General features: G+C 46.5%; 9 protein-coding genes across 9 annotated transcripts; 3 read left to right on the top strand and 6 right to left on the bottom strand.

Moving 5' to 3' along the window:
* Window positions 1-1,345: 1,345 nt before the first annotated feature.
* N7483_010920 (40S ribosomal uS3 domain-containing protein) lies at window positions 1,346-2,736 on the bottom strand (the record flags this gene model as incomplete). Its single annotated transcript, XM_057094347.1, has 4 exons — window positions 1,346-1,672; window positions 1,858-2,171; window positions 2,349-2,574; window positions 2,659-2,736. 4 exons carry the CDS (start codon window positions 2,734-2,736, stop codon window positions 1,346-1,348), a joined length of 945 nt encoding a protein of 314 aa, XP_056940318.1.
* Window positions 2,737-2,973: 237 nt separating this feature from the next.
* On the bottom strand, window positions 2,974-5,366 carry N7483_010919 (phosphatidylinositol-3-phosphatase YMR1; the record flags this gene model as incomplete). Its single annotated transcript, XM_057094346.1, has 3 exons — window positions 2,974-4,734; window positions 4,785-5,267; window positions 5,343-5,366. The coding sequence occupies 3 exons, from the start codon at window positions 5,364-5,366 to the stop codon at window positions 2,974-2,976; spliced, it is 2,268 nt and encodes a 755-aa protein (XP_056940317.1).
* Window positions 5,367-5,954: 588 nt separating this feature from the next.
* N7483_010918 (N-terminal C2 domain-containing protein) lies at window positions 5,955-7,252 on the bottom strand (the record flags this gene model as incomplete). Its single annotated transcript, XM_057094345.1, has 5 exons — window positions 5,955-6,531; window positions 6,582-6,994; window positions 7,052-7,075; window positions 7,145-7,161; window positions 7,240-7,252. 5 exons carry the CDS (start codon window positions 7,250-7,252, stop codon window positions 5,955-5,957), a joined length of 1,044 nt encoding a protein of 347 aa, XP_056940316.1.
* A 385-nt stretch (window positions 7,253-7,637) lies between these two features.
* N7483_010917 (uncharacterized protein) lies at window positions 7,638-8,045 on the top strand (the record flags this gene model as incomplete). Its single annotated transcript, XM_057094344.1, has 1 exon — window positions 7,638-8,045. One exon carries the CDS (start codon window positions 7,638-7,640, stop codon window positions 8,043-8,045), a length of 408 nt encoding a protein of 135 aa, XP_056940315.1.
* A 576-nt stretch (window positions 8,046-8,621) lies between these two features.
* Window positions 8,622-10,576, bottom strand: N7483_010916 (uncharacterized protein; the record flags this gene model as incomplete). The annotated part of the gene is given in 4 exon segments (XM_057094343.1): window positions 8,622-8,660; window positions 8,721-9,779; window positions 9,799-10,158; window positions 10,193-10,576. 4 exon segments carry the CDS (start codon window positions 10,574-10,576, stop codon window positions 8,622-8,624), a joined length of 1,842 nt encoding a protein of 613 aa, XP_056940314.1.
* A 1,910-nt stretch (window positions 10,577-12,486) lies between these two features.
* Window positions 12,487-13,482, top strand: N7483_010915 (uncharacterized protein; the record flags this gene model as incomplete). Its single annotated transcript, XM_057094342.1, has 4 exons — window positions 12,487-12,703; window positions 12,751-13,008; window positions 13,082-13,236; window positions 13,285-13,482. The coding sequence occupies 4 exons, from the start codon at window positions 12,487-12,489 to the stop codon at window positions 13,480-13,482; spliced, it is 828 nt and encodes a 275-aa protein (XP_056940313.1).
* Window positions 13,483-14,337: 855 nt separating this feature from the next.
* On the bottom strand, window positions 14,338-16,054 carry N7483_010914 (MFS general substrate transporter; the record flags this gene model as incomplete). Its single annotated transcript, XM_057094341.1, has 4 exons — window positions 14,338-14,607; window positions 14,664-14,751; window positions 14,810-15,694; window positions 15,777-16,054. 4 exons carry the CDS (start codon window positions 16,052-16,054, stop codon window positions 14,338-14,340), a joined length of 1,521 nt encoding a protein of 506 aa, XP_056940312.1.
* A 1,287-nt stretch (window positions 16,055-17,341) lies between these two features.
* N7483_010913 (uncharacterized protein) lies at window positions 17,342-19,081 on the bottom strand (the record flags this gene model as incomplete). Its single annotated transcript, XM_057094340.1, has 1 exon — window positions 17,342-19,081. One exon carries the CDS (start codon window positions 19,079-19,081, stop codon window positions 17,342-17,344), a length of 1,740 nt encoding a protein of 579 aa, XP_056940311.1.
* A 4,056-nt stretch (window positions 19,082-23,137) lies between these two features.
* N7483_010912 (uncharacterized protein) lies at window positions 23,138-24,154 on the top strand (the record flags this gene model as incomplete). The annotated part of the gene is made up of 1 exon (XM_057094339.1): window positions 23,138-24,154. One exon carries the CDS (start codon window positions 23,138-23,140, stop codon window positions 24,152-24,154), a length of 1,017 nt encoding a protein of 338 aa, XP_056940310.1.
* Window positions 24,155-24,340: the final 186 nt, after the last annotated feature.

Here is a 24,340-nt window from a genome sequence, read left to right as displayed (position 1 = left end):
GAAGATTCAGTTGACCCTGCCGCCCAATAGCTGAATCCTGTTTCCCGCATCCTTACGCGCATAAATATATTGGGACCCACTTTTTTGATAGCCGCCCCACGTGGACTCAAGCTTTAACCTTATGTAGTTCACGATTGTCCACCATTTGTTGTTTATGCAGGTAATCGGCTTCTAACGATTGAAGAGCTGGCCTGAAAATACAGAGGACCCAGGCATATGAAACTACTATGGATATATTCCAACTCAATCTGGATAATCAGGCTGTCCTACTCCTTGCCCAGATGGGAACTTCAATGTTGAACATTTGTGCTGCATCAATGGGCTGGTGGCCTCGAGAAATATATCCTTCAAATTCAAGTTCATACTCAACTTGAAGTGCTAGTACTACTACTAGGTAGTAGTTGACTACCTAGGTACCTAAGTACATAGGTAGTAGCACTTGAGTACTTGGCTACTACCTCCAGGGCTGCCCAGGTGGGCATGCGGACTCGGTTACATATACGTGAGCAATTCCCGAGGCCTGCCCAGGTGATTCAATTTCAATTTGCAACCTTGGAAGGTTCACACTTCAAATGTTGTAGTAAGTTGCAGCGCTGGAGATCCGGGGTCTAAGGTTGGGTCCGAGTCTCTCCTCAAGTGCTCCAGGGCTAGGCATTAGTACATACACAAGAGATCCATGTTCACCTGGAGAAGTTGTACTAGTAGGAAGTACCAGGTGGTCACTGTCAGCACTTGAGGTAATGCCAGGGCTTCAGTTTATTCATTTGAATTCAACCTTCCAAGGTTGGAAGGCCCCAGATGGATGAGGACTAGACACATTGATTAAAAAAAACTGCAGACTGGAGTTAGGTTCAAGTTTCCACCGTGTATATGCATGCACATGTGTGCACCAGACTGCACAGTGGTCAAAGTTCAAATCTTAGCATGATGCCAGTAGTTAGTACTATCAATGTAGCCCGAGGTTTGAGGCGAGGTTCAAGTTAAAGGCTTCAAAATATTTGGGGTAACGAGTGGGGCACCTTCATGTAACATCATGATCAATTAAAATCGACACGTGCTAAACATCTGAGGCACGTCCAATACCAATAATCAAGATTAGGAGGCCAGGCTCAACCACTTCATCCATCACTGGCAGTTATTTCCAAAATTTCAAGGTCGTTATCAACAGCCTACGACAAGTAGTGGGAAAGAAAGTAGTAGATGTATAGCAAATCATAGATGTACGTTCATTATCAAGTTTTTTGAAGTCTTCATGTAATTTTGATTGCGGCAGGTAGAGAGTATGAGGTTAGGTTAGGACAGATAGAAATAAAAGGTATAGCCAGGTTCAATGCAAAAGAAACATTTACTCCTGAGCGTAAGCCTCCGCACCACCCTCGGCCTCGGCGGCCTGCTGCTCGGCCAGACGCTGCTGCTCGGCGAGCTGCTGGGCAGCAAGGGCCTTGGCACCGTAGTCCTGGCTCATGGGCTGGAGAACGGGCTGCTCCTCCTTGGGCTCGATGATAGTGACAGAGTCGGGGAGGGTCTTCTGGGGGCCGGACTTGCCCTCGGGGTCGGAACCGCGCATGATCTTGACCTTGATACCGAGAACACCCTGGCGGAGGAGAACGTGACGAGTGGCGGAGTCGATGAACTCCTTGGCGGGCTGACCGGAGTGGATCATGAAACCGTCCTGATGAGAAGAGTATGTTAGTGATGAATTCTCCACCAAAAAAAGTATTTTTGATCGCGAAGAGTCTGGCCGGATAGTGGAAGCGGTGCATTTGATCCTCAAAACCGCATATGCGATCCACTGATTGCCAGAACCACCCCATATTTCCTCCAGCCATTCCTCTCGAGATCGGTAGATAGACATACAGTGAACTTCATGGACTTAGCACGGGCAGCACGGAGCTTTCCGGACACAACAACCTCGCAACCCTTAGCACCGCTCTCCATGATGAAGCGGAGGACACCGTAACAGGCACGGCGGACGGCAAGACCGTTCAGCAGCTTGTAGCGGAGGGACTCGCACTGAGCGACAGCGGAGAGACCGCGGTTCTGGACCTTAGCGGCATAGAGGGAGACGGAGTTCTCGGGGAACTTGAAACGCTTCTGGATGAGGGAAGTGAGCTCGCGAATGCGGCGACCCTGCTCACCGAGAACCTCCTGGGTGTGGGTGGCACGGATGACTGTTTGAAAGAAAAACGGCCGGTTAGCATTCGATCAAGAAATTCGATCATAATTTCCCTCCATATGGACGATCTTTAAAGATTCTTTCTTTGCGGTTCTTGCGATTCCATGCTCTTGCAGATCTCCAATTCAACCCGGATGTATCGATTTAAGGGAAAGGCGAAGGGCGAACGTACTGATGTCGGTCACGGTGGGAGTGACACGGACTTCGACACCGGAGTAACCCTCCTCAGCGAGCTCGCGCTGGAAGAACTCGTTCAGCTCGGCGTAGAAAACACCGTCAGCGACGAACTTTCTGCGCTTGGAGATAGCACCCTGGACAGCGGCCATTTTTGCGTTCCTGGTTGGTGGAATTGGGGTGTCGACGAGGGGGAGGGCGTAGTCGAGGTCGAGAGTTGGTCGCTCGGTTGCGAGTTTGATTTAGTGGGGATTTTTGGGCGTAGGGTTGCCATTACCCAATCGGGATAGGGCTCAACCCTCGCTTACTTTAAAGAACAAATGAGGCCTAGTGTAGACACCCCAATTCTCAGGTGTCAATAAGTTCCGGAACGCCAAGATCTCCATGACGTAGTTTAATTACTCCTGATCTAAGGAAATACTTTCCCGATACAATCTATAAAATTGGCGGTAGATCCAGATGTATCTCAACCTATGGAGTATTCCAAGGTTAAAATATATTCAATGTTATTTCAATGTTCTGTTGAAACTACTTTTTGTATTCAAGGAACAATTCGGCCTCATAGATGGCCATGATGTACGTTTAAAAATATCAAATTGGAATGATAACTATCTTTGAGGTATCTACTTCATTTCGACCGCCATGTCTTTCTGGTTCTCATCGCTTTTAACCTCAGTTGGATTCTGGAGGACGGAAAGACTGGATATGCCAGCAGTGACAGCTGCAAGTCCAGAAGCTGCAGCATGAGAAACACTAGCGCTGGAAGATCCGGTGCTAACTTGCTCTTGCACAGTATCAATACCAGTCAGGACCGGGGTGCGACTGAGGTCAGGACTGTCGTTGCTGCCCAAAGCTGATGTGTCAGAGCGTCGAGGTCCGTTCATCTCAGCATCGGTGCGACCAAAAGATTCGCTCCACCAGCGAGTATCATTCGCAGCAGGAAAGATCAGGCGTTCTTTTCCACGCTGGTGATCATCAACCTCGGGGTCGTATTCTGGGTTGGTGAACTGCTCTCGGCGAGCCAGAAAATAGTCCCATACACTGCGAGTCCGCTCTCGTGCTTTCATGTCGAGGCGTTCTTTCTCGTTGTTAAAAAGGAACGTTCCAAACTGGCAAGAGTAGAGGTGGTACAAGAGGCGACGCAGAAAACGTTCATTGTATTCAAAGCGTGTTGGGTGTTGACGCAGCAATTGATAGGTCGCATCGAGGAATTGATGGAAAACAGGGCTCACTTCATTGACTTTGGTGATTTCCTTTTCAGTTGCCATAGGTCGTGAAGAGGAGCTCTGTTTGTTCGTTGCGCTGTCAGAATCAATCTGCGATTCACCCTCCGTGTCACCTAGTGAGTCGCGACTCTTGTTGTCTCGGGCGAAGAAGCCCTTGGCACTCAGGAATGCATTCTCAATGGCCCGACTTGCGCCGCTAGCTTCAAATCCGCCGTTGGTGTCACCGCTACCACCAACTCTCTCATTTTCAATCTGAAACCATTTTTCACTGTTCAAATGACCCGATCGTTGTCTGAACATATGACCATATGCCATCCAATCCTTCTCGACCAGGACCATGAAGCCTTCCAGAGTGCGGAAGTATGGGTCTAAGCAGATCTGACTCAAAGCACTTAACTGACTTGTTCGATCCCAGCCATCAGAGCAGTGGATCAAAACATGCGAATGTTGAAGTCCGACCTGACGGGCAATCAGACCAGCACCATCCAAAATACCCGCAATATGTTTCAACCAGCCACTGCGAGCTAGCTGATCACGATTGGGGCCAAGTGGGGTAACATCTGTTTCCTTCAAGGCATCCACTACTTTGTTCAAGGATTCACGCATGACATGGATATTCTCGATGCCAAGGTACGCCTTGCTGGCGAATTTGTAGTTTTCCATGTTTTCAGAGCCTCGACCGACTGCTTGCATGGCAAGGGCATTGACAGTTGGCCGAGCATCAACAATGAGATTTCGCTGCTGTGCGCCATAGACCAAGCCCTGCTGTTCCGCAGACCCTTGACGGGCAGCAGCTAAAGTATCCGCGTCGATCTCCTCTGCATTTGACATATCGGGATCGGATTGACTAGACTGAGAGCTCTCATGGCTGGATTGTGATGGTTCCCTCTCTAAAGGAGTCTGCAGAAAGCTGGCCAGAGGTCGTTCTGATCGAGAAGTCGAGAAGATAGAGGCCACTAGCTTCTCGTCTTGAATACTGCGCTTCCGCTGGAAACCCATCATTGGCTGTGAGCTTCGTGTGATGGAACAGTTGTTCACAGGGTGGAAATATGCCAGAGCAGGGATTCGTGCTCGGGAACGGTACGGGCCCGCGTAGTTGATGGTATTATCGGAGATAGTAGAGGGTACTGGAATGAGTGCGGGGTAGGTGTTGGAGAACTAAAATGAAGTTAGTATAGCGTAAACAAAAGTGTTTCCCATATACATACAGAATAATCAACGTTTATCTCTGAAAGTCTCCATCCGGAGTTCTCTTTTAGGGCGCCTTGACGCATCCATTCCTTTCGCGCGTCATAAAGGTCCCAGCCATTGAATTCCTTCTCGGGAGGCGGTGGTTGGTATGAGAAAGCATATAGCTTATCTAGACGGCCTGATTTGCATGTCCAGTGTTTGATACTATCAAACACCTCACGTGCCTTTTGCTCATTGGTGAAATAGAAGCAGACGAAGGTGAAGTCACGGCATCGGATACGGATGGAGGAGAGTTGGCGCGACGCTGCGGGCGCTGGTCGCAAGGTGCAATAAGCAATGATTGGGTATGTTATCCAAAGTTCTTTTGGCTTGACTGTTGTCCCTTTGGCCTGACCTTCGGTCGAAAGAGGAGGAGAATGTGAAAATATCAGATGATGAGGGGTTAAGTGGAGGGCGCCGTCGACCTGTTCACCACGGCGAGCCAAGGCCACATGGTCAACCTATATATAAAAGTGAAGTTTTGCATCAGATCATGAACTCAAAGCTACTAAGATCATTGCGCGTAGGGAGCTAACCTTGGCGACCCGTGTTCGCTCCATGCCGTGAACGGGTGAGTTCCCTATGCGCGCATGATCTTCATAATGAGGGGAATAACAACGTCGAGATTGCCGGAAGAAGCCGTAAACTGGGCGTCAATGTATCGTGAACGTGTGAGATAGAGATTATTTTGATCGGATCAATCAAGCCGATCCTCGGGGGCTGAAAAAAAAATTCGGGCAGCAAGGTAGCCGATGGTTGGGGAGAAAGAGTTACCTGGAGGTGAGCTTTCGGGTCTCCGATTCCCCGACTCTTCCGGTGGGGCTAGATCATCTCCCCGGGTTGTTAATTAATAGTTGCAATCATCTATGACCAGCAGACCAATTAAACGAAACTTGAATATAGACTATTCTAAGGATTAGGACTAATATTCTTTTAGTCTTTATATTTCACTTTTGTTTTATCTAGAATTTGTTGGAAATTATCGATAATAACAGTACTGAAATAGGTTCAAACTGAAATATTGTAGCTGCGCTAGTATTATACAGATCTCAAATTTCTACTCTCAACAATGCGACGGTAACAAGTAACGATCAATGCCAGTTCTTTTGACTTTGATATTAAACCAGGAACACTCAAATAGAAGCACTCTACTTTGATGTAACTTCCCAACTGCGTAAATCCTCTCGCACTGAAAACTCAGACCGTTCATGCTCTGCATTTCGGTTCTTCCAACTTCTGCCTTTCCCATCATATAGTGGATTATCAAGATCACCATCTTTCTGAGATGTTCCAAGGGCAGACAGAGACTCAGGGACTTTCCCGCTGCCTTGAGAGTGAATGCTGGATGTGCTTTTGGGTCGGCGTTCGAAGCTAGGCGATAACCTCTTCCCTGTCCTGGGTTGTCTTTCAGCTGCTTCCACACCTAGTAAGGCCGTTTGTCGTTTATCCCCATGACTGTCCTGAGAATTGTTGTGATGAGCATCGTTGTTCCAGCAAGAGCTCCCTGCAAACAGTTCTTCAATAAGTTTGTCGGCCGGCAAATCACATGCCCGAGACATCCACGACGCAGCCAAAGTTCGCCGGTACATATCTTGCATATCTGACACCTCATTGGTCTTTTTGTTGATTGATGGGGGACGACCAGGGTCATCTGAATCTCCCAGTTCTCCAGTATGAACAACTCTTGCAATGCCTCCGAAGACTGTAGCAGATTTCAATGGGGGCCTGAAAGCCATCAGTGGTAGAACAAGAAGAACTTTTTGGCGAATACGTACGTTGTGAAGTTGTGATCTCCTTCTACTTGATGCATGGCAATTCCAATCTTCACTGTGCTATTGACCTTGCTGTCAAACATAAGATATCTTCGGATTACACCTTCGTCCTCTTCAACCTTGTCCACATATTCGGCAAGATTCAATTTGATCTTGCCCAGTACATTCTTCTCATTGCTGGGTGAGCGGAACTCTTGTATGACTTCGAAGTTGATTTCGCATTCCTGCAGCATGGAATTTCTGTCGATAGTGATCCTTATTAAAGAAGTCTTTTCATAATGCCAGGATGCACGATGATCTGCAAGAGGCGCTTTCTCTGTGTGGCCATCCTTTTCAGTAGCACCACTCGAGGATGGGAGACGCCATCGTACCCAGGCAGTGCCATTCCCCAAGGGAACGTTGATGATGTCAATGATCTTCCTATAGGTTAGAATGAGAACCACTTAGGGAAAGACTAAATAGATCTTGCGTACCCTTAGAACAAGCTCAAACCGGGGCTGAGGAGACATATCGTGTTAGTATTTCATGCTGGTTGTTCCCTAGTCGCTGCATTAAAGGAGACTTACCCTCCTAGTCTTGGGAACTAAATACCACAGCATAATCAATTAGCTTGTTGTGGAGCCAAAAGACTGGGAGCTCACAATTCCAGGACAGAACTCACCGAAAGCCTGCATGATTGCCAAGTGTATGCAAACGAGCCCAATATAGCTGTCTGTGAGCAGATATTTGGTTGGGAGCCTTTACAGCCAGAAGCAACCTTGGAAGGTATCAAAGACACAGCAGCGTTCACCTAGGATTTGGCCAAGGAACTTAGCTTGGTTTCGTCGAGGAATCCAATAAAAGCATCAACATTGTTGTATCCGAAAGCTTGGGGATATGTTAGTCTCCCCGCATGTTGCCGCATATAGGGGGCGGTGTGGAGGTGTCGCGGCAGAATCTCCAAGCCGTGGTGCGACTGCAGCGCATCTTCTACTCTCACATTTACCTTTTAAGTCAAAGAACAATACTATCTTTTCCTCCAATTCATTCCAAACCTTGGAATAATCTCATTACTCAATCATGGTCAAAGAAGAAAACTCCCTTATGTCTCCGCCATCTGAGGGCGCTGCGGTTGTCCCACTTGACTCATCCATTCGAACTACTCCAATCCACCCCGACCTTCCTGAAATACAAGTCCCAGGAGCACCGTTACCAGTCTACCGTTACCATCCACTTACCTGCCAACCAATTGAGGAGCAAGATGTACATTCTGAGCTTGAACAATTGCGGCAAGAATTCCCAACACGCGAAACCGCTTTAAGAGCACAGGAACAAGCCGCCAAGGAAGTCAAGAGGAAAATTGAGGAGGCCGAGAAAAAGAGAGAACACGTCCAACGAGAAATGGACAAGAAAAATAAGGAACGCGATACAGAACTCAAGGTTGTTTCCAAATTTCACCATGTGAAGCCATCGGACATCCCGTCTTGAGGCAACCTCGACGATACGGTTCGCTCTGAAATTATCGAATCTGGGGAAAAGACACAAACCTTCAATACTCAAAATCATGCCAATCAACCCTTCATGTCTTGTTGTAGCCTGTGATACGGCTCGGCAGCGTGGGATTTTGATTATGGTCTTCAGTCTTTCTTCCAGCTCCAGCACTCCACGCCAATTCCGCAGGCCATCCAACACCACTGGCTAGGAGGCATGGACCCATCCCTTGGCTTCCAACTCGGCATCATAGCCCAACACCTCACAATCAAGTTTGCACATGGGAATTTGAGAATCTCCCATGAACCTTCGATCTGTCTAGTGATAGGGCATTCCTAGTTGGAATGGATGAGAAGAAGACCTTTTGGCTATCTACCTTATGGGGCACCTAAGTGAACGGGGTCGCCCCGCTTTCATGTATCTATCATCAGCAAGCCTACGATCCACGCGGATGTCTCTAATTGATGCTGAAGAATCACGAGATCCCAGTCAATCCAGTCGTATTACACACTCTCAAAACATTAATCATGAACCACCGTGAATTATATGTACATGCATGCTAAGAAGTCAAAATCAGAGCGCTCTCAGCAGATTCGTCACCAACGGAAGTATCTGAAGGGGAAGAAATGTCAGCACAGCTCCAAAAAATCGAACCAAAGAGGGTTAGCTTACATCCGAGGCATCCTCGATCAGAATTTGTGTCTCATTGACAAACTTCTTGGTCAGAAGATCATCTGCATTATTCAATAATCCGCCGACTTGGCTCAGAAGCTCTGGCGTGATAACGGGCGCAATTCCATCGATCAATCCCATTGTTTTGTTGACGAAACCCGGGCTCAGCAGAGTGGTACCGTTACCCAAAAACCAAGACACATTCTGCAAGAGCTCTGGCGTTAATGCCGGACCAATCATATCAAAAAGATTGGTCATCTCTCTAGTAGTCTTCTCATTCAAGAGACTATTTGCATTGGAGAGTAAGGTGTTGACCTCCTTGAGGAGCTCGGGAGTAATATATGGTGCCACTGTACCAATCAATCCCTTGGTCTCGTTGACAAAGTTTGGCGACAACAGGCTGTTACCGTTGGACAACAAAGAATTCACTTCCTTCAATAGTTCTGGTGTGATAACTGGGGCCACAGTACCGATCAAACCACGAGTCTCGTTGATGAAATCAGGAGTCAGAAGCTTATTCCCATTGGTAAGCAGGCTGTTGACTTCTTTAAGGAGCTCAGGAGTGATGACGGGTGCGACAGTTCCAATGAGCTGCTTCGTCTCGTCGATGAAATCGGGCGAGAGGAGCTTGTTACCGTTCGAGAGGAGCTTGTTACCGTTCGAGAGGAGGGAGTTCACTTCCTTCAACAAGGCAGGGGTGATGATAGGTGCCACAGCGCCAATCAATTGCTTCGTCTCATCAATGAAATCAGGCGAAAGCAGTTTGTTTCCATTAGAGAGCAAAGAGTTTACCTCCTTCAATAAGTCTGGAGTGATGACTGGCGCCACAGTACCGATCAGGCTGCGAGTCTCGTCGATGAATTGAGGTGTAAGAAGCTTGTTGCCGTTGGTAAGCAGGCTATGAACTTCTTGTAGGAACTCGGGTTTACTGATTGGAGCCACAGTTGAAATCAGATTCTGGAGCTCAGAAGTGGTTTCAGGAGTAAGAAGCTTGTTTGCATTGTCAAGCAAACTGGTTGCGTCCTTAAGAAGTTGAGGCGAGAGCTCAGGAAGCAATTGCTTGAAGGTTCTGAACAACTTCAGGTGATAGCAGGTCGCTAGCATTGTCCAAAAGACCCTCCAACTTGTTGATAAGACTCTTAGTGAGGAGACCGGAAGCCGTGTTGATCAAAGTCTTCGTGTTGGTCGTTGTCTGATCATCAAGCAACCAAGAAACGTGATGGAAGAACGATTCGATATCTTCCAATAATGTGGGCGACAGAAGACCGTTCAATCCATCTAAGAAATCACCGAAGTCATTCCAAGAACTGAAAAGAGTGCCATCATCTTCGTCACCGTTATATGTACTAGTGTTTGCGGCAGCAGTACCAGTGCGAGTCACAGTAGCAGTCTCTGTGGAAGGAGTACCGGATGGCTTTGAACCTGGCACCTTGGTATGCTGAGCAGTTTTGCCTGGTATTGTCGAGGCTCACAGGATCGTTGCTAGCTGCAACAGAGTTGGTAGTGGCAGGATCCTGAGCAACGGGCTGAGTTGTATGTTGTGATGGCTCTCCGCTTGGAATATCCGTGGGCTCATTGTTGGCGACACTATCTTTGCTTCCACTGGGATCAGATGTGGCAGCAGGAGGCTGAGTTGCCTCTATGGAGTCCAGTGAACTCGAGGTGGCCTTGGCAGTATCGACGGGAGGAACATCGGATACGGCATCCGCATTGACATTCTGCGGCGTGACTGACTGCGTCTCGGAGTCAGCCTGAGATGAAGGAGCTGCTCCGACAGCAGTTGTCTGATTAACAGACCCAGCTACCGCAGTGCTAGACAAGACAAGGGATGAGATAAAGGCAGCTGAGAAACGCATCTTGATTGAATTCTGCCCCTTGGGATTGGCAGCTGGCCGGAATAGTACTCGACCTCAAGCAACTAGATACCATTCTCTACAAAGATATGCAGCCCCTTTTTATGTCCCTTCTGCCTCTCTCCCCAAGGTCCATTCTATGGGTTGAACCGAGGACGCTAGAACTCCACATGTGAGGTGATCGGGCTCTAGTTAAGCCGTGCTGAGCCCTGAGGTCATTCCCAAGAGTGGTTTGACCTATTGCAACCGATCAGTTTCCTTTTCTGTTCCGTCTTCAGAACTATATGGGTCTATAGTTCGTAATTCATCTCCAGGGTCTTGGTGCGAGACCAGATGTGGAGAACGCGATTTGAGATATGGTTCTCTCTCCTGCCAGTGAAGGTACTTCCTGTGTAATTTAGTGGCTTGGACTTGCGGATACGACCAATGGAAACTATGGCAATTTGGAAATTGTAATTTAGCTTTCCGTTTGATTCAGGGTCCAGGACCGGGGCTGTCTATAATGTCAATGATCTGCATGTAACAGTATCCTGGACTGGGCATCCCGCTCAAGTTCGCTTAGCTTGAAAGGGCCTGCACATGTGCGCTCATTGGTATTATTCCAGCTGTGATATAGATCTCTTCAACGAGAATGCTAGCATCAGTCACGCATCCAAATTCATATTCAATTTTGACCATCAAAGTCCACTCCGAGTCGGACCTTTCGACATACGTGACTAGATACACATTCATATCTACAGATTTGAACGAAAACATTGATGATCACAGTAGTATTTCAAGTTTCTTGGGTACTAGTAACTATTATGTAGCTTCAATGCTCAGACTTGAGTACTGGTACTACTACTAGTAGTACATATCACTGCCAACGGGTGTAATTGATCGAATGGGTTTGATGTTTGAATACTATCTATATCACGGGTGACTTCATGGCATCTAATTTTGCCCGAAAGTCGTTTAAAACAGGAAGCTATTCAAAGTACCAGATAATTTTTCGCGGGAAACAGGTAGAAAGATCTCGTTTTCGTTCCTGGTGGGTCATGGGTCCAGTTAGTGCTATGATGATCGGCAATCTCGGGGCTCGCGTACGGGAGAGTCGGGGTTCAATTAGGAGCCGTTCCCCAGACAAAACTCCACTGGCACGGGGCAATGTCTTGCATGAGGCATAATGTACCAAATGATATAAATGAGAGGTACCATGCAATCAATTGATATTTTTCCTGCTATCATTGATCAGTCATCTTGGAAGCAGACAAATGAAAGATGTGACGAGTGCGAATACTAGTATGCTGGGTCGTTTGGTCTCATGACTGATCCTTATAAAACACTGTTGCATTCCATGGACCCAAGACCTTAGCCGCTAACCTCATTGTATAGTATTTGCATGAGCGGAGCTTTGTCTGCTCCGATGCATCATGAAGGAGGCGCAGTCGCTCGCCAAGTCGCTTACCCCGGATTTCCGTGGCAGTCTTGTGACGAGTTGCCTCTTTGGGCACTTCGCGAGTGAGTCTCAAGGCTCAAAGATAGATGGACTCATTTCTTTTTGACGATCAATCAGAAGAATGTCTTAGATTGTTGTATAAACAGTAAATTCCATGTTTATTGAAACACAAGGCCGTTTCAAATTCAACGCGGAAAGAAACTAAACCAAGCGTAGTAAAATGTACTGAATAGAACGTTTGATCAGAATCGATTTCCATATGAAGTAGAATCGGGAGCTCTCCAAGATATTCTAAAGAGAGCCCCTTTGCTTTTCCGAACTGATACACGGATTTAGCACGTCATGGGGACTTGCGGGGTTGAATCTCTCACTTCCCCTCCTCACTAAAATCTGCCAGTGTGGATGATACACTTCTTTACAGACCAACCACTTTTAATCATATCACGGGAGCTCAGAAAAGACTGACCCTTTGAGAATGTCTAGTATCACGACAACCAAGACTGACACACGCTCTTCAGCGCTCAACAAAAAGCACAACGGCGATGGGGAGGTGAAAAGGCTACACCACATTCCTCGGCCCACAACCAAAGAAGCAGAGAGAAAATGGCTTCTTGGGCAAATGGCAGCTGCCTTTCGGATATTTGCAAAGTTGGGGTTTGCCGGTGGGAGTAGCGGCCACATCAGTCTTCGAGGTGTGTCTACAGGTTCCTTTCTACCTTTACATGCTCTAACCAGACAGACCCTATTGAACCTCAAACATTTTGGCTCAATCCATACGGTGTTCATTTTGCAACACTCAAGGTGTCAGATATGGTTCAAGTGGATGAGCAAGGAAATCGAGTCGGAGGAGCAGATAAGCCAGTTAATGCTGCTGGGTTTCTGATTCATTCTGCGATCCATCAGAAATGGCCCGATATCCACGCGGCATGCCATATGCATAGCCCATATGGCAGGGCCTGGAGCGCATTCGGGAAGGCAATCGACATGCTAAATCAAGGTATGGAATGTTCCACAGAAGCCATCCAGAGTGATCGGCTCCTAGTAGAGGCATCCCTTGCTGATTATCGCAGACTCATGCATGTTTTACAATGACCTGTCTGTGTATCCGGCATTTGGGGGCGTAGTATTTGCCCAGGAAGAGGGTCAAAGAATCGCAAAATACCTCCGGTCGAAGAATAAGAACTTGATCATGCAAAACCATGGCCTTCTCACCGCTGGTGAAACGGTGGCTGAGGCAGCTGCATTCTTCATTGCACTAGAATGAGCATGTCAGACTCAGCTTCTGGTGGAGGCATCTACTGCACCGGGAAGCGTGGGAAGCGTTCTGGGGAATTTGCAAAAGACTATCGTCGATGATGAGACTGCGTCATATACTAAAAAGGGAACAGGTAGCCCCGAGGCTATGTACATGCAGTTCGAGCCTGAGTACCAACTGCTACTGAAAGAAACCCAAGGCGAGTTTCTGGAGTGAGACGTAATGCGGTGGTGCACCGGGGGAATGTAGTGAATCCTTCCATGCCGCTAGGCTCGGCTATCTTAAAACATGACACCATTCCTGACATGGTGGATTCTCTGCGATGGTGGGGCTAGGCTGAAGTTTTGTTGGCACAATTCGAGTTTGAGGCTATCCGAGTCATGAAACAGGATGTTCAAGATGGGATTCTTCAGACTATACATTTTCGGTTTCATCTGAGATATGTCAGGTATTTGAAACACGCCACGATCCAGATGTGGATAATAAACTCTTATGTAGCCGCCCAGTGGATTTCATGTCATCACCTAAGCGCTTCATGAAACTTCAAGTTGAACCTCAACTCTGATTTCGCCCCAAACATTTGAACAATGTAATGTAAGTGGGTCAAAATCCTTTGAAAGGAACACGTATTTCTTGCATCCACAAACTGATTTCTTTGTTCAAAAGATCCACAAAACTGAGATCCGACACGTCATATGTAAATCTAGCTCTCTGTTGTTCTAGCAACTCTGTCTACCCGATGTTTTTGCCTATTCGGGGCATAATTGCGCTTTTATAGCTCTTTGTCCTCCGCTACCACTCTTGAGGTTTTGTGACGAAAAATACCATTAGAAGAGATTATCCAAGAGAAGATAGATGAGAAACATGATCAATATGAAATTCATTGCTCGGGTCTAGCCCATTTTCAATTCGTGAATAATTAATAGAATCCAATCCTATTACAAAAATATCTACTGATTTCATAATACAAATCTGAACGATATGAAATCTCTGCCCGAGTCAATAAACATAACGCAGAAGGAATCGCCAAATTTTCAATGCAAACTTGAAGGTCATCGCACAGATAGATCATCAACTGATTGCCTCCTTGCGTTTGACGTACTGACTTCTAGCTCGCAGGGCTGGGCCATACTTCTGCAAAATCAGAGGAACCGGCGCCAATATCAGTAATACAAACGCGCACATAGAAATTGCCCATTTGAATGTCATGGCATCAACCATTTGAATGGTAAATAAGGGGAAAACTGAGGAGAAGGTGTATCGTATCGCAACGTCGATCGCAAATGAAGAGGCGCCCAATTCGGCTCCGTAGACTTCATTCTTGTAGAGTGGATACACAAGCTGTGGGATCGAGTCTCAGTATACAGCATTAAACATTTCATTTTTCGGCAACATACCTGTGACAAAGCAAATCCAAATCCGTAGAAGCCACCTGCAATTAGGGGACAAATCCAATGAATACTGGAGCGAGCGGTCCATGCAAGCCTGTTGTGCGTTAGAATACAGAAGTAAACCCTGATCGGATGGAGAAATATAATCTTACCAAAATAGACTGACGGGCAAAACAATGCCTGCAATCAGTGCAGCAGGCATAGTATCTTCTGGCTGAGGATTTCCGGATTTCTCTCTCTTTTTCATTGTTGCCGAGAGAACAGGTAATGCGAGCAGAGTTCCAATCAGCAAGGGAATGAATGAAAGACCCTGCTCATAGGACGAGAAGCCATACTGCGACGACAGCATATCAGGGTAGCTTGCATAGAACACAAAGACAACAATCTGACCCATGGTGACAATAGCAGCTGTAGGGGGAATAATCGGCTCGACCATAAACATATGGAAAGGGCGAGCAAAGGAAGGACCGAGAGTTTTCATGAAGCCCTTACGAGGCTGCCCGAGTCTCTTTCGTCGGATTTCCGGTCCATATGTCTCTGGAACTGTGACCAAAAGTAAGAAACTGATTCCGACTAGCATAGCTGTAAGCCAGAAGCTCCAACGCCAGTTCCGATCCGAGACAATCGCTTCGCCAGAAATGGGTCCGATTTCACTCGCTGCTCCCCCCATCAAACCGTACACCGCGAAAAGAACAGTCGCGGTTTTATCCTCGGGCATTTTCCATAGGTCGTTTAACAATCCTGCGAAGACGGATAGACAGGGCGATCCCACGATACCGCAAATTCCACGGGCGACGGCGAGTGTTCGAAACTCCTGAGCTGATCCGCCGACAATGGTGAATACCAAGTGGAGAAACAATGAGGCCTTGAAAATGTATTGTCTGCCGAATTCTTCTGAGAGTGCAGATGTAGCCATTGGTCCGATAATAAAACCGATGGCGTAGAACGTAATCGGGGAAATTGCCAATGTTAGACCGACGTTGAATTCGGCCATGATTCCGTAGATACTTGCGATGTATACCGAGGTAGCCATTGTGCTATAGTTCTCAGTAATTGAACATTTTTTGTTTGTCTATATCATGATGCTGGGACATTAATCAAGAGCGCGCATATACTCACATATTAAACATCGCAAAGATCGCACTGAACGAGACAAAGAGCTTGTAGCCTTGACTCCAAGACCTCGCCTCGTTTAAAAGAGCCTGTTCTTCATCGTTGGTATCGGACTGAATCTTTCCATCAAACGTTCGCTCCTCACTGGCCTTCTCGACTTGTGTTGGGCTATCTGATGGGACATCTGGGGTGGCATCTACCGTAGAATCTCCATTTTTTGTTGCAATGAGGTTTGATGATTCCTCATTCGAGCGTTCGATGTCGGTCATCGCTAGCTCAGACATGACAAGCGGTTCGGGTGAACCCCCGGATTAACGAGGACAACTCCGACCGTATATAAAGGCGTAAAATGAAGATTGGGTATCAACCCGTAGATGCACCAGAATCCAGTAGTGGCAGTCCCACCGATTTAAATCCTTAGAAAGCCCAACAAAAAGCACCAAAGGACCACCTGGGGCAGAATTGTGACAGGGATCACAGAAAGTGGAACTCGAAACGCGACATCTGGATGTAAAGATCCCCCTAGCTTTTAAAAAGCACCAGGATTGTGCGGGGCTGGTAAGGCAAATAGTTACATCGGACCTACATTGAAACCCCTGCACAGTCGGAGGTCCTTACTAGAATAAGCCTCTGCTCTGCTTAGCGAAAAGATGCTGCGCCGTCTATAGTGCGTGGCCAGAGTTGATGATTGGTTAATATGGGGTTGAAGGAATGCTGGTGCAGCATAGAGGAGGCCGTAGACTCCATATTTTGATTCAAGCCTAAGATGATGATAGGCTACATAAAGTGCGGGTTACCTCTTGAATTTTTAGGGGCCTGGGGGCCAAAAGTAAAACCGGAATTCATTCAGCCGCTATAGTCATATGTTGACCTCGGTATTCTAGGTTAACCGAAACTAGTTTGGAATGCGGAGTAGATTGTTTGATATTTTTTTTCCACATGTATGTACTTGGAATGTACATTGAGGGGTAAGTTGAAATCCAAATATAAGTGAAGATGACACGGGCACAATGTTTGGGCACATGAAGAATCCTGCGGTCGAGTCCACAGGAGTAGAAATGATAGACATAGAGATGCGACAAGTGGATCCATTGAGCCCCACGCAATCTCCGTTTTTCCCCCTTACAAACATCTCAAATGCTGTTTGTAGCATTTACTCCGTACGAGGTACGATGATCATCGGTTCGTGATGATCTGTATATCGATCTCGGAGTACTCCGTATGAGACTAAATAGCTAGTATAGCTAAGTCTTGATCACCTTTAAATTCTGATTATACTAGGTACTAGTACGGAGTATACTACATGCCCAGGTGGATGTATCCAGGCTATTCAGGCTATTCAGTGTGTAGGGGTATTTAGCACTGACCCCGGCACCTAGTACTTTAGTGAACCTTAAAAATACTCAACCTGCACCATTTCCGTTAATCAACATGGAACATTTGAACAGATCATTATGACCGGAGTCGATCTATCTACACTGTATAAGAGACCCTCGAAAAATCTCTGAATAATTCGGTCGCTCTAACTCTAAATGTGTAGCCTCATTCAAATGCTTATATGTCAGTTCAGATCATGATGCAGGCCAATCAGGTCGTCGGAACCACTTTGGCTTCTCCCTTGTAAGCTCATCAAAAGCCATGTTGTCGATACCACGTTGAACCTTCGCGTCGTGGCACATATCTCCGCTGATACGACAATACCAGAAACCTCGCAGGAGGGGGTATTCTAGGTCTTTTAGAAGATCGGGGTACTCCTCGCCAGTCTCTTTATAAAAGACATCCGCCTCGACTGTCAGAAAATCATGACTCTCGAGTGCTTGTCGATCAATGCAGAAGAATGTGTCAGGCACGAACCCGGTTCTTCTATGTTGCATCAATATAAGCTCCCATATATCTTCCAGCGTGGCATCCTCTTCTGCCTCCCACGGAACATAACAGGATGCGACATGTTCTCCAGGTTCGCCAAAAATATCAAGATTGATCTCGGCTTTGACAATTCCATCTTCCTCTGCCGTCAAATGTTTCGTCAGGTAGAACACGGGTATCCAATCGAATGAGTCTTCATGCGGCTGACAGGCCTCCCATGGAAATGGGTTATGGTAGAATGGAATTCCAGGACTATGAAGAAACTCAATTTCCTTCGTTCCAGACAGCTTTTGCCGCTGTAAATGCCATTGTATCCGTGGTGATATCCATGGAAAGAAGTTGACCATTCCAGCGAAAGATGTGAGAGCGATGAATGCAGCAGGGTCCTCGTCACGACAATAGCCGAAAGTTGCATTCTCGATATCGGTCGCATTCTTGATAGGATCCATGAGGAAATAAAATGGTTCAAACAGTACCTGCTGCTTGTAACTTTCTGCTCGGAAGATCATAAGTTCGCGACGAGATTTGATCTTATGCTTTTCGAGTCCAATTAACTCCACTGTCATGTTCGTAGGTCGAAAAGGATTTCCTTCGAGGTGCTTTGACAAAGCTTCCTGGATAATCGATTGCATGATTTGAAAGTCCTCCGCTGTTGTGGGGAAAAAGAGAAAGATATGCATGTGCTCCGCGCATTGCGGACGATCCCAAATAGGCATGTCGACAACTGTGTTATCGTTATTCAGATGTAAAGGGCTTGTCTGCCCTGGCCTTGATGGAGGTAGTTCCTGCGGCATTTTCAACGACTCGGTGTATTTCTCCCAGCCTAAACAGTCGGTGGTGTTAGGCGCAAACACTGAGTGATCAGAATCTAGGAGCAAACCGCCCACTTCGGACCAAAAATAAGCAGGTGTCTTATCTTGCACTCGGTGCACCTCTTTCACTGTGCCGCTGGAAAGCTCACTAAGCTTCACTTCGTCCTTGAAATCCGGATTTGTTCGCCTAGCGGACACACGTGGCTGGGTCGGTGTTGCAGCCTCCGATTGAACCGTGACCACAACGACTGAAATAGAGGTGTCTTCTCCAACACGGCAAGTGGTGGTGACCTGACGCTTCGTCAGCTCGTCAGCAACAACAAATCCAGTCCAGCCAGATCTATGCAAAAACACTGCAAGCGCATAGATGTTACCCAAGCTATCGATGTGTGGGCCCTGTTTTGCTATCGACTGGAGCAATGCCCCAGAGGGAGCCCATGTCTGAATGTCCACAGTCTCACTCAGTGTGGCTTTATAGTAATGGACAAGCTTTCGATGTAATTCTGGGCTCAGAGTTGTCAAAAGAACAATCAGCAATGGCTTTTCTACTCCATTGCATGCACTAAAGACCGGCGGCTGATCACTCGGGGTGACATAGCTCTGAATTATTGACTCTGTGTTTTTGGAGTCCATTCGTATGTGTTCAACTTCCAAGATCTCTGAGCTATAGCTTGCAATTACAACTTGAATCTTGGAAGAATTTGGGGGTTTTCTAGCTGGAAATGTTGTGAGGCTTATTTTTCACGTGATGGCCAAGGCTATAGTGCCCGATTTTGAATCCATTACCAATCAAGCTCAGTAAATGCCAAGGCTTGGACAATAACATGGATAATAACCTCAAAATTCGTCTGTTGTATCAACTTTGAAATGAGACTTGAAAATGGATGAAAACTGACATCTGCAAGAACTTGAACTTGTAAGGCCTGAAGCCTGAGCATGATCATGATGCCCAACTTGAACTTTTGAGGTTTTGATATATCCTGTTACCCATATCCATGCATCGTCGTATTACAAGCCAGAGTGAGGTTCAAGTTTTCCGATGATAGATTGACTTTTCAAATGTTTCTGCTCTATCTGTGTAGCGTTGTCTGGTTTACTGCCTTTTGTCTGAAAAGACTTGAAAGAGATAACCACCTGGGCATGATGAGGAATCCTCTCTAGTTTGCGACTACTATACATTATTCACCAGTTGGCGCCTCGATGCATACAAACTTAAATCACACCTGGCCTATGGTTGAGTCGTGTTACATGCACTTCCGTTTAGCACTGTTCTAACTTGAAGGCTTTGATCAGCGCCGAGCCTGCACAACTCGAGTCGGGGTTTGAAACTTGAAGTGGCATACTAGTTCCAGTGGGCATTCGTGGGATCCATTCCAAGGTTGAAAATGTTTCAACTCTATGACTACTAAATTGACTTTTCAACATTTGAAGAGACATACTGAAAGTAAATTCAAGCGGATATGCCCGCGTTACTTTCTTGTAAAACTTAGAGGACAAATCCATACCTATAGATACACCCGGGCACACATACACAGCCGTATAGGTATAACATTCATGGATGTGAACTCAAAATAAGTGAGTCTTGTCCGAGTCCACTGGAACTAGTAAATGCGAGCGAGGCCTCCTCCAGGATTGAGGTGCTGGGATATCCTGGTATAGGGAAGTCCCAAAAAGTCTTCATGCAGATGATGAATACTACTTCAATAAACTCAAGCTCATTTCAACCCATAGTATCACAGCAGTATAGACTGAATATGTAAGTGATGAATATAGCAGTATACCTATCACCTGTCACATGCAAAGATCGTCAATTGAAGTTGGAAATTTTAGGCGCCCGCGTTGAACTCATCACATGTGCATTCAAGTTCGGATAGTACTCCAGGGATGAGGACTCGGAGGTTTGGATGACAAGTTTTGACCAGTTGCAGGTATCCGTTCAAAATGTCATGGAATAGGGATGAAGAAAACAGTGATGACGTCGTCCCGAAAATGAGTTATTGAAATATGAAGTCTCTCTGAAACCAAATATTTCAATATACGCAAAATAGATGCGGATGAAGCGTTGTTGGGCATCACTCCGACTCGGAAGTTGAACGATATCGGGACATATTGTCGGTGAAGAATGACGACAGTCCAGTTTCAAATTTGTCGCCCATCCAATGACTCATAAAATACAGATACAGGGCTATTGGTGTAGTATCAGAAAATATTTGAGATACTAACTTGAACTTGAAGTTGTGGTTAACCGGCACAGTGAGGCGTGATGCTGCGGGAACTTCAAGGTTGATGTCAGCTGGGTTCAACCCGCGAATATGCAAGTGTGAGTCATTCAAGTTTTAAAAACAAGCATTTGAGCTTAACCGATTGGAAGGTAGTGCAAACTGGCTGGTGAAAATTCTGACAGGCGCTTAAATGTAGCAACCTGAATGTCAATGCATTATAGTATGTACTCCGTATACCTTATACATGTGGCTGTGCCACGTGGCTGGAGTGGCGAGTGACGTGGCGCTAAGTGAGGCGCAGTATACTGGAGTTGCTATACATAAAAAAAAAAATACCACGCCTACGTCGCTTTACATCACTTTACATCACTTTACATCGCTTTCTCCGAGATATACCAACACAATCTTGAAAAATCTTGCTCAGATGTCCCCATAGAGCCCGAAAATGGTTCCATACTGATCTGTATTTAGAATCATATTGCAGGTTTCTCTATCAAAGCCGTCTCCAACCGAGCAGTTCTGTCCCTACCCCCCCTTGCAACCTCCAAGACCACATGACCGAAATCATATGCCGCCAGGCTCCAGGGTTGCGGGAATCGAGGATTCTGATTGAACGAAGAAAGCCTCATGCATGGAAGGGAGAACGATGAGATCACTTCCCAATCATGTGGCCCTCACACAAAAGAGTCGGGGCCCTGAAGAACCAACAAAACAGGTATTGTTACCGCTGGGAGTCCGGATGGGCGCCTCTCCAAAAAGTCTATGAGCGGTCATCGAGGCTCAGCCCAATCGCAGATCGTAACAGGGATCTCAGCATTTAGTGCAGCGGGCGGACTCGGTCATGGCCGACGAATCCGGGACCAGAAGCGGCCCAAGACCAACTTGCCCCACGTCTGCTCGACCCTCCATCAGCTGAGGTCGTCCACATCCCACCGTCCTAGCGGTATTCAACTCGTCGAAAGGAAAGGGCTAGAGAGAAAAAAAAATCCAAACAGGGAATCATCTACGTATCTTTGTTCGAATGTTTCGGGCCCCCTATTTTTATTTTTATTTTATTTTTTTTCATTTATTTTTTTTGGATCCGGAGTATAATGTAACATCTCCCTTATATTGGACTTTGAAACACCCTTCTCGAAGAGGAACGTGGGAGATCAACATTTGAATAGATATGGTGCGATAGGGCCGTAAGATCATTCTGGTTAGGGTTTGTGGAGTAATTCTTAGCGGCATAGAAAGGCGCTCATGGTTTCCATGGTTGCTATTGTTTCTGTTTTCTCCATAGATCCAGTTTGATTCTCCATCGCACAATCCAATGTATTTTTTACAAGGTTTTGAAAGAAAATACATGCAGGTTGATTCTAAGATTATTATGGTTCTTGAACACATACCAGCTGAGAAGATGAAGACAATAGGTCGGGGTGCATACATCTCATGTAGATAAACATGCAAAATGCAAGCCAAGACGCCATTCTCCTTTTTATTTTGCCCCCCTAATTCCAAAATGTTTAGTTTATTCGGAAGATTTTCAAGAAGGATGTCTCTTGTTTCGCAGCGCGGATCATTGGGGGCTTAGCTGTTGCAGTTTGGGGCATCTTGCATATGGCTCCGACCAAATGGATGTGCAACGCGCAGGCCGTGAGACTAAGAAATACTGTACGAGTGAAAAGTTCGGTATTTTATTAGGACCTTGGAAGTTTCAAAATCATGATACTCTGGTTATTTTATTATTATTTTATTTAATATTTCTGGAAACTGTAACATGATCTATTCGGTTGGTTCTCACAATGGACTTTATTGTTTCAATTCCCGCTTGATGCATAATACTCTGGCAATGCATAATATGGTTTCTTTTTGCCACCCGAAATCCCGATTCTAATGTACTCCGTAACTGAATGTACTGATTGTACTGAATGTACTCCGTAGACCGGGGAGTCCGAAGAAAAATATTACTTGTATTATACCCGACTCCATTTGGCTGCATACAGATACGACAAGCCCTAGAGTATTCAGTTTTTCAAGTAGAGAATTCAAATCTCCACTAGTATTTGCCTTTTCTGGGTATCGCGGATCCCGTCCCTCCCGACTATTATGGTGGTGTTCTTCTCTTCCACCTTTCTTTTTATCTTTCTATAACATCGTGACGGTTCATGTCCTCTCCTTTGATATTATAATTTCCTTCTTTTCTTTCATTTTTCTTTTCTTCGCGCATTCGCCCGCACATTAATAGTATCTAAATTCCCATCTGGCTTCCAAATATTCTCATCAGAGTATGCGACTTATCTAACTCCCAACCGAGAATTATTCCAGAACGTCACCAACTTTTTTTTTTTGATCCTATCCACGATTGCTTATCAACTTTGGTGTACTGTGTGGGCGAATGTCGCCTTTATGATTCTTGTCTTCAATCCCTACATTCTTTTATTTACTTTGCCAACGCCGGACGTATCCTCATTCGCAGAGAAACATAATGCCAACAGTCTTACTTCCTTCTTCCGCTGCGGCCTTTGCGCCGCGCTCCTCCCCGAATGTCGTGTTGAATAGGAAGGTTGCGCCATGGTTGACAGCGACACTTAAGAGAGTGAATCGGGTCAAGCGTCCTCTGAACAATGTCACCCAACACACCCGGTGCTTGACAGAGACCTTATCATCGGCAAATGCGATCTGGACCCTATGCTCCATGATGTTCACCAAGGCTCCCGAGGCGGAACTACGGAAGGATGATGATCCACTCATTCAAGGTCTCTTTAACTATCAGATGATCCATATCGAGGCCTACGTTGTACATGTTGACATGGTCTCTCGGAATGAGGTGGCATTCAAGCTGACCCCGGAGACGATCGAGGCCTTGGTGGATTATCATAAAGAGATCTACTCAGTAGATACCGCTGCCAACACTTGGGACTGGTCGGGGAAGCAAGGCCAACTGAAGAAGCTACAGGAGGAGTTTGTGCAAGCCGCTAACAAGTTCGTGTACCGCGCCAATGCCGAGGCTTTGGAAGGATTGGAGGAGGACGGTGCCGGAGAGTTACTATGTGGATTGAGCGAAGAGGCAAAGCAGGCGATCTCGAATTTGTTCGTGCCGCTGCTACCACCTCCACCACGGGTGGTGGAGGTGATGCGTCCCGTTCCTCTTCTACCTAGTTCGACCGGCCCTGAAGCTTGGTGGCATACTCCTATTCCACCATCCGCGCCAATCGAGTCGTGGAAAGTACTGTCGCCCAGTCCAGCCAGCACGGATGATTCTAATCCGAATCTTTGGGCTAGTCTCAGTTTCAGTGAAGCCCAGCTGCCATCGCCGACCCCGTCCTATAGCCAGCCCTTCACCACCGCGCCATATTCGCAGTACGACATGGTAACGGCCTCCATGGTCCTCGCGCCCCTCCCGCTTCCCAGCATGCTTGTACAACCTTGCGGCACAGCATTCAATATGGGCGGTTTTGGTTGGGGAGAATTCGCTCCCTTGCCCTACGGCACGACGATCTAAGATCTTCCCCCACCGTCTCCGACGTTTTGGCTCGATGGTGTCGATTCTCTTTCATTTACCGGTGATGACTCTTATAGCCTCGACTCGCTACGCCTGATTCCTAAAACGTGGATCGTTTTATTTGGTCAGACTGCCCCCGTACGACTCAGCAATCTCCGACAATCATTATGTGTATCCTACCCGGAT

Source organism: Penicillium malachiteum (assembly GCF_028827825.1).
Source record: "Penicillium malachiteum strain IBT 17515 chromosome Unknown utg000005l:1.0-9002435.0:326005.0-9005861.0, whole genome shotgun sequence".
Classification (NCBI taxonomy): Eukaryota; Fungi; Ascomycota; class Eurotiomycetes; order Eurotiales; family Aspergillaceae; genus Penicillium; species Penicillium malachiteum.
Note: the sequence above shows the minus strand (reverse complement) of the source record. Positions and strands in the feature narration are given on the sequence as shown.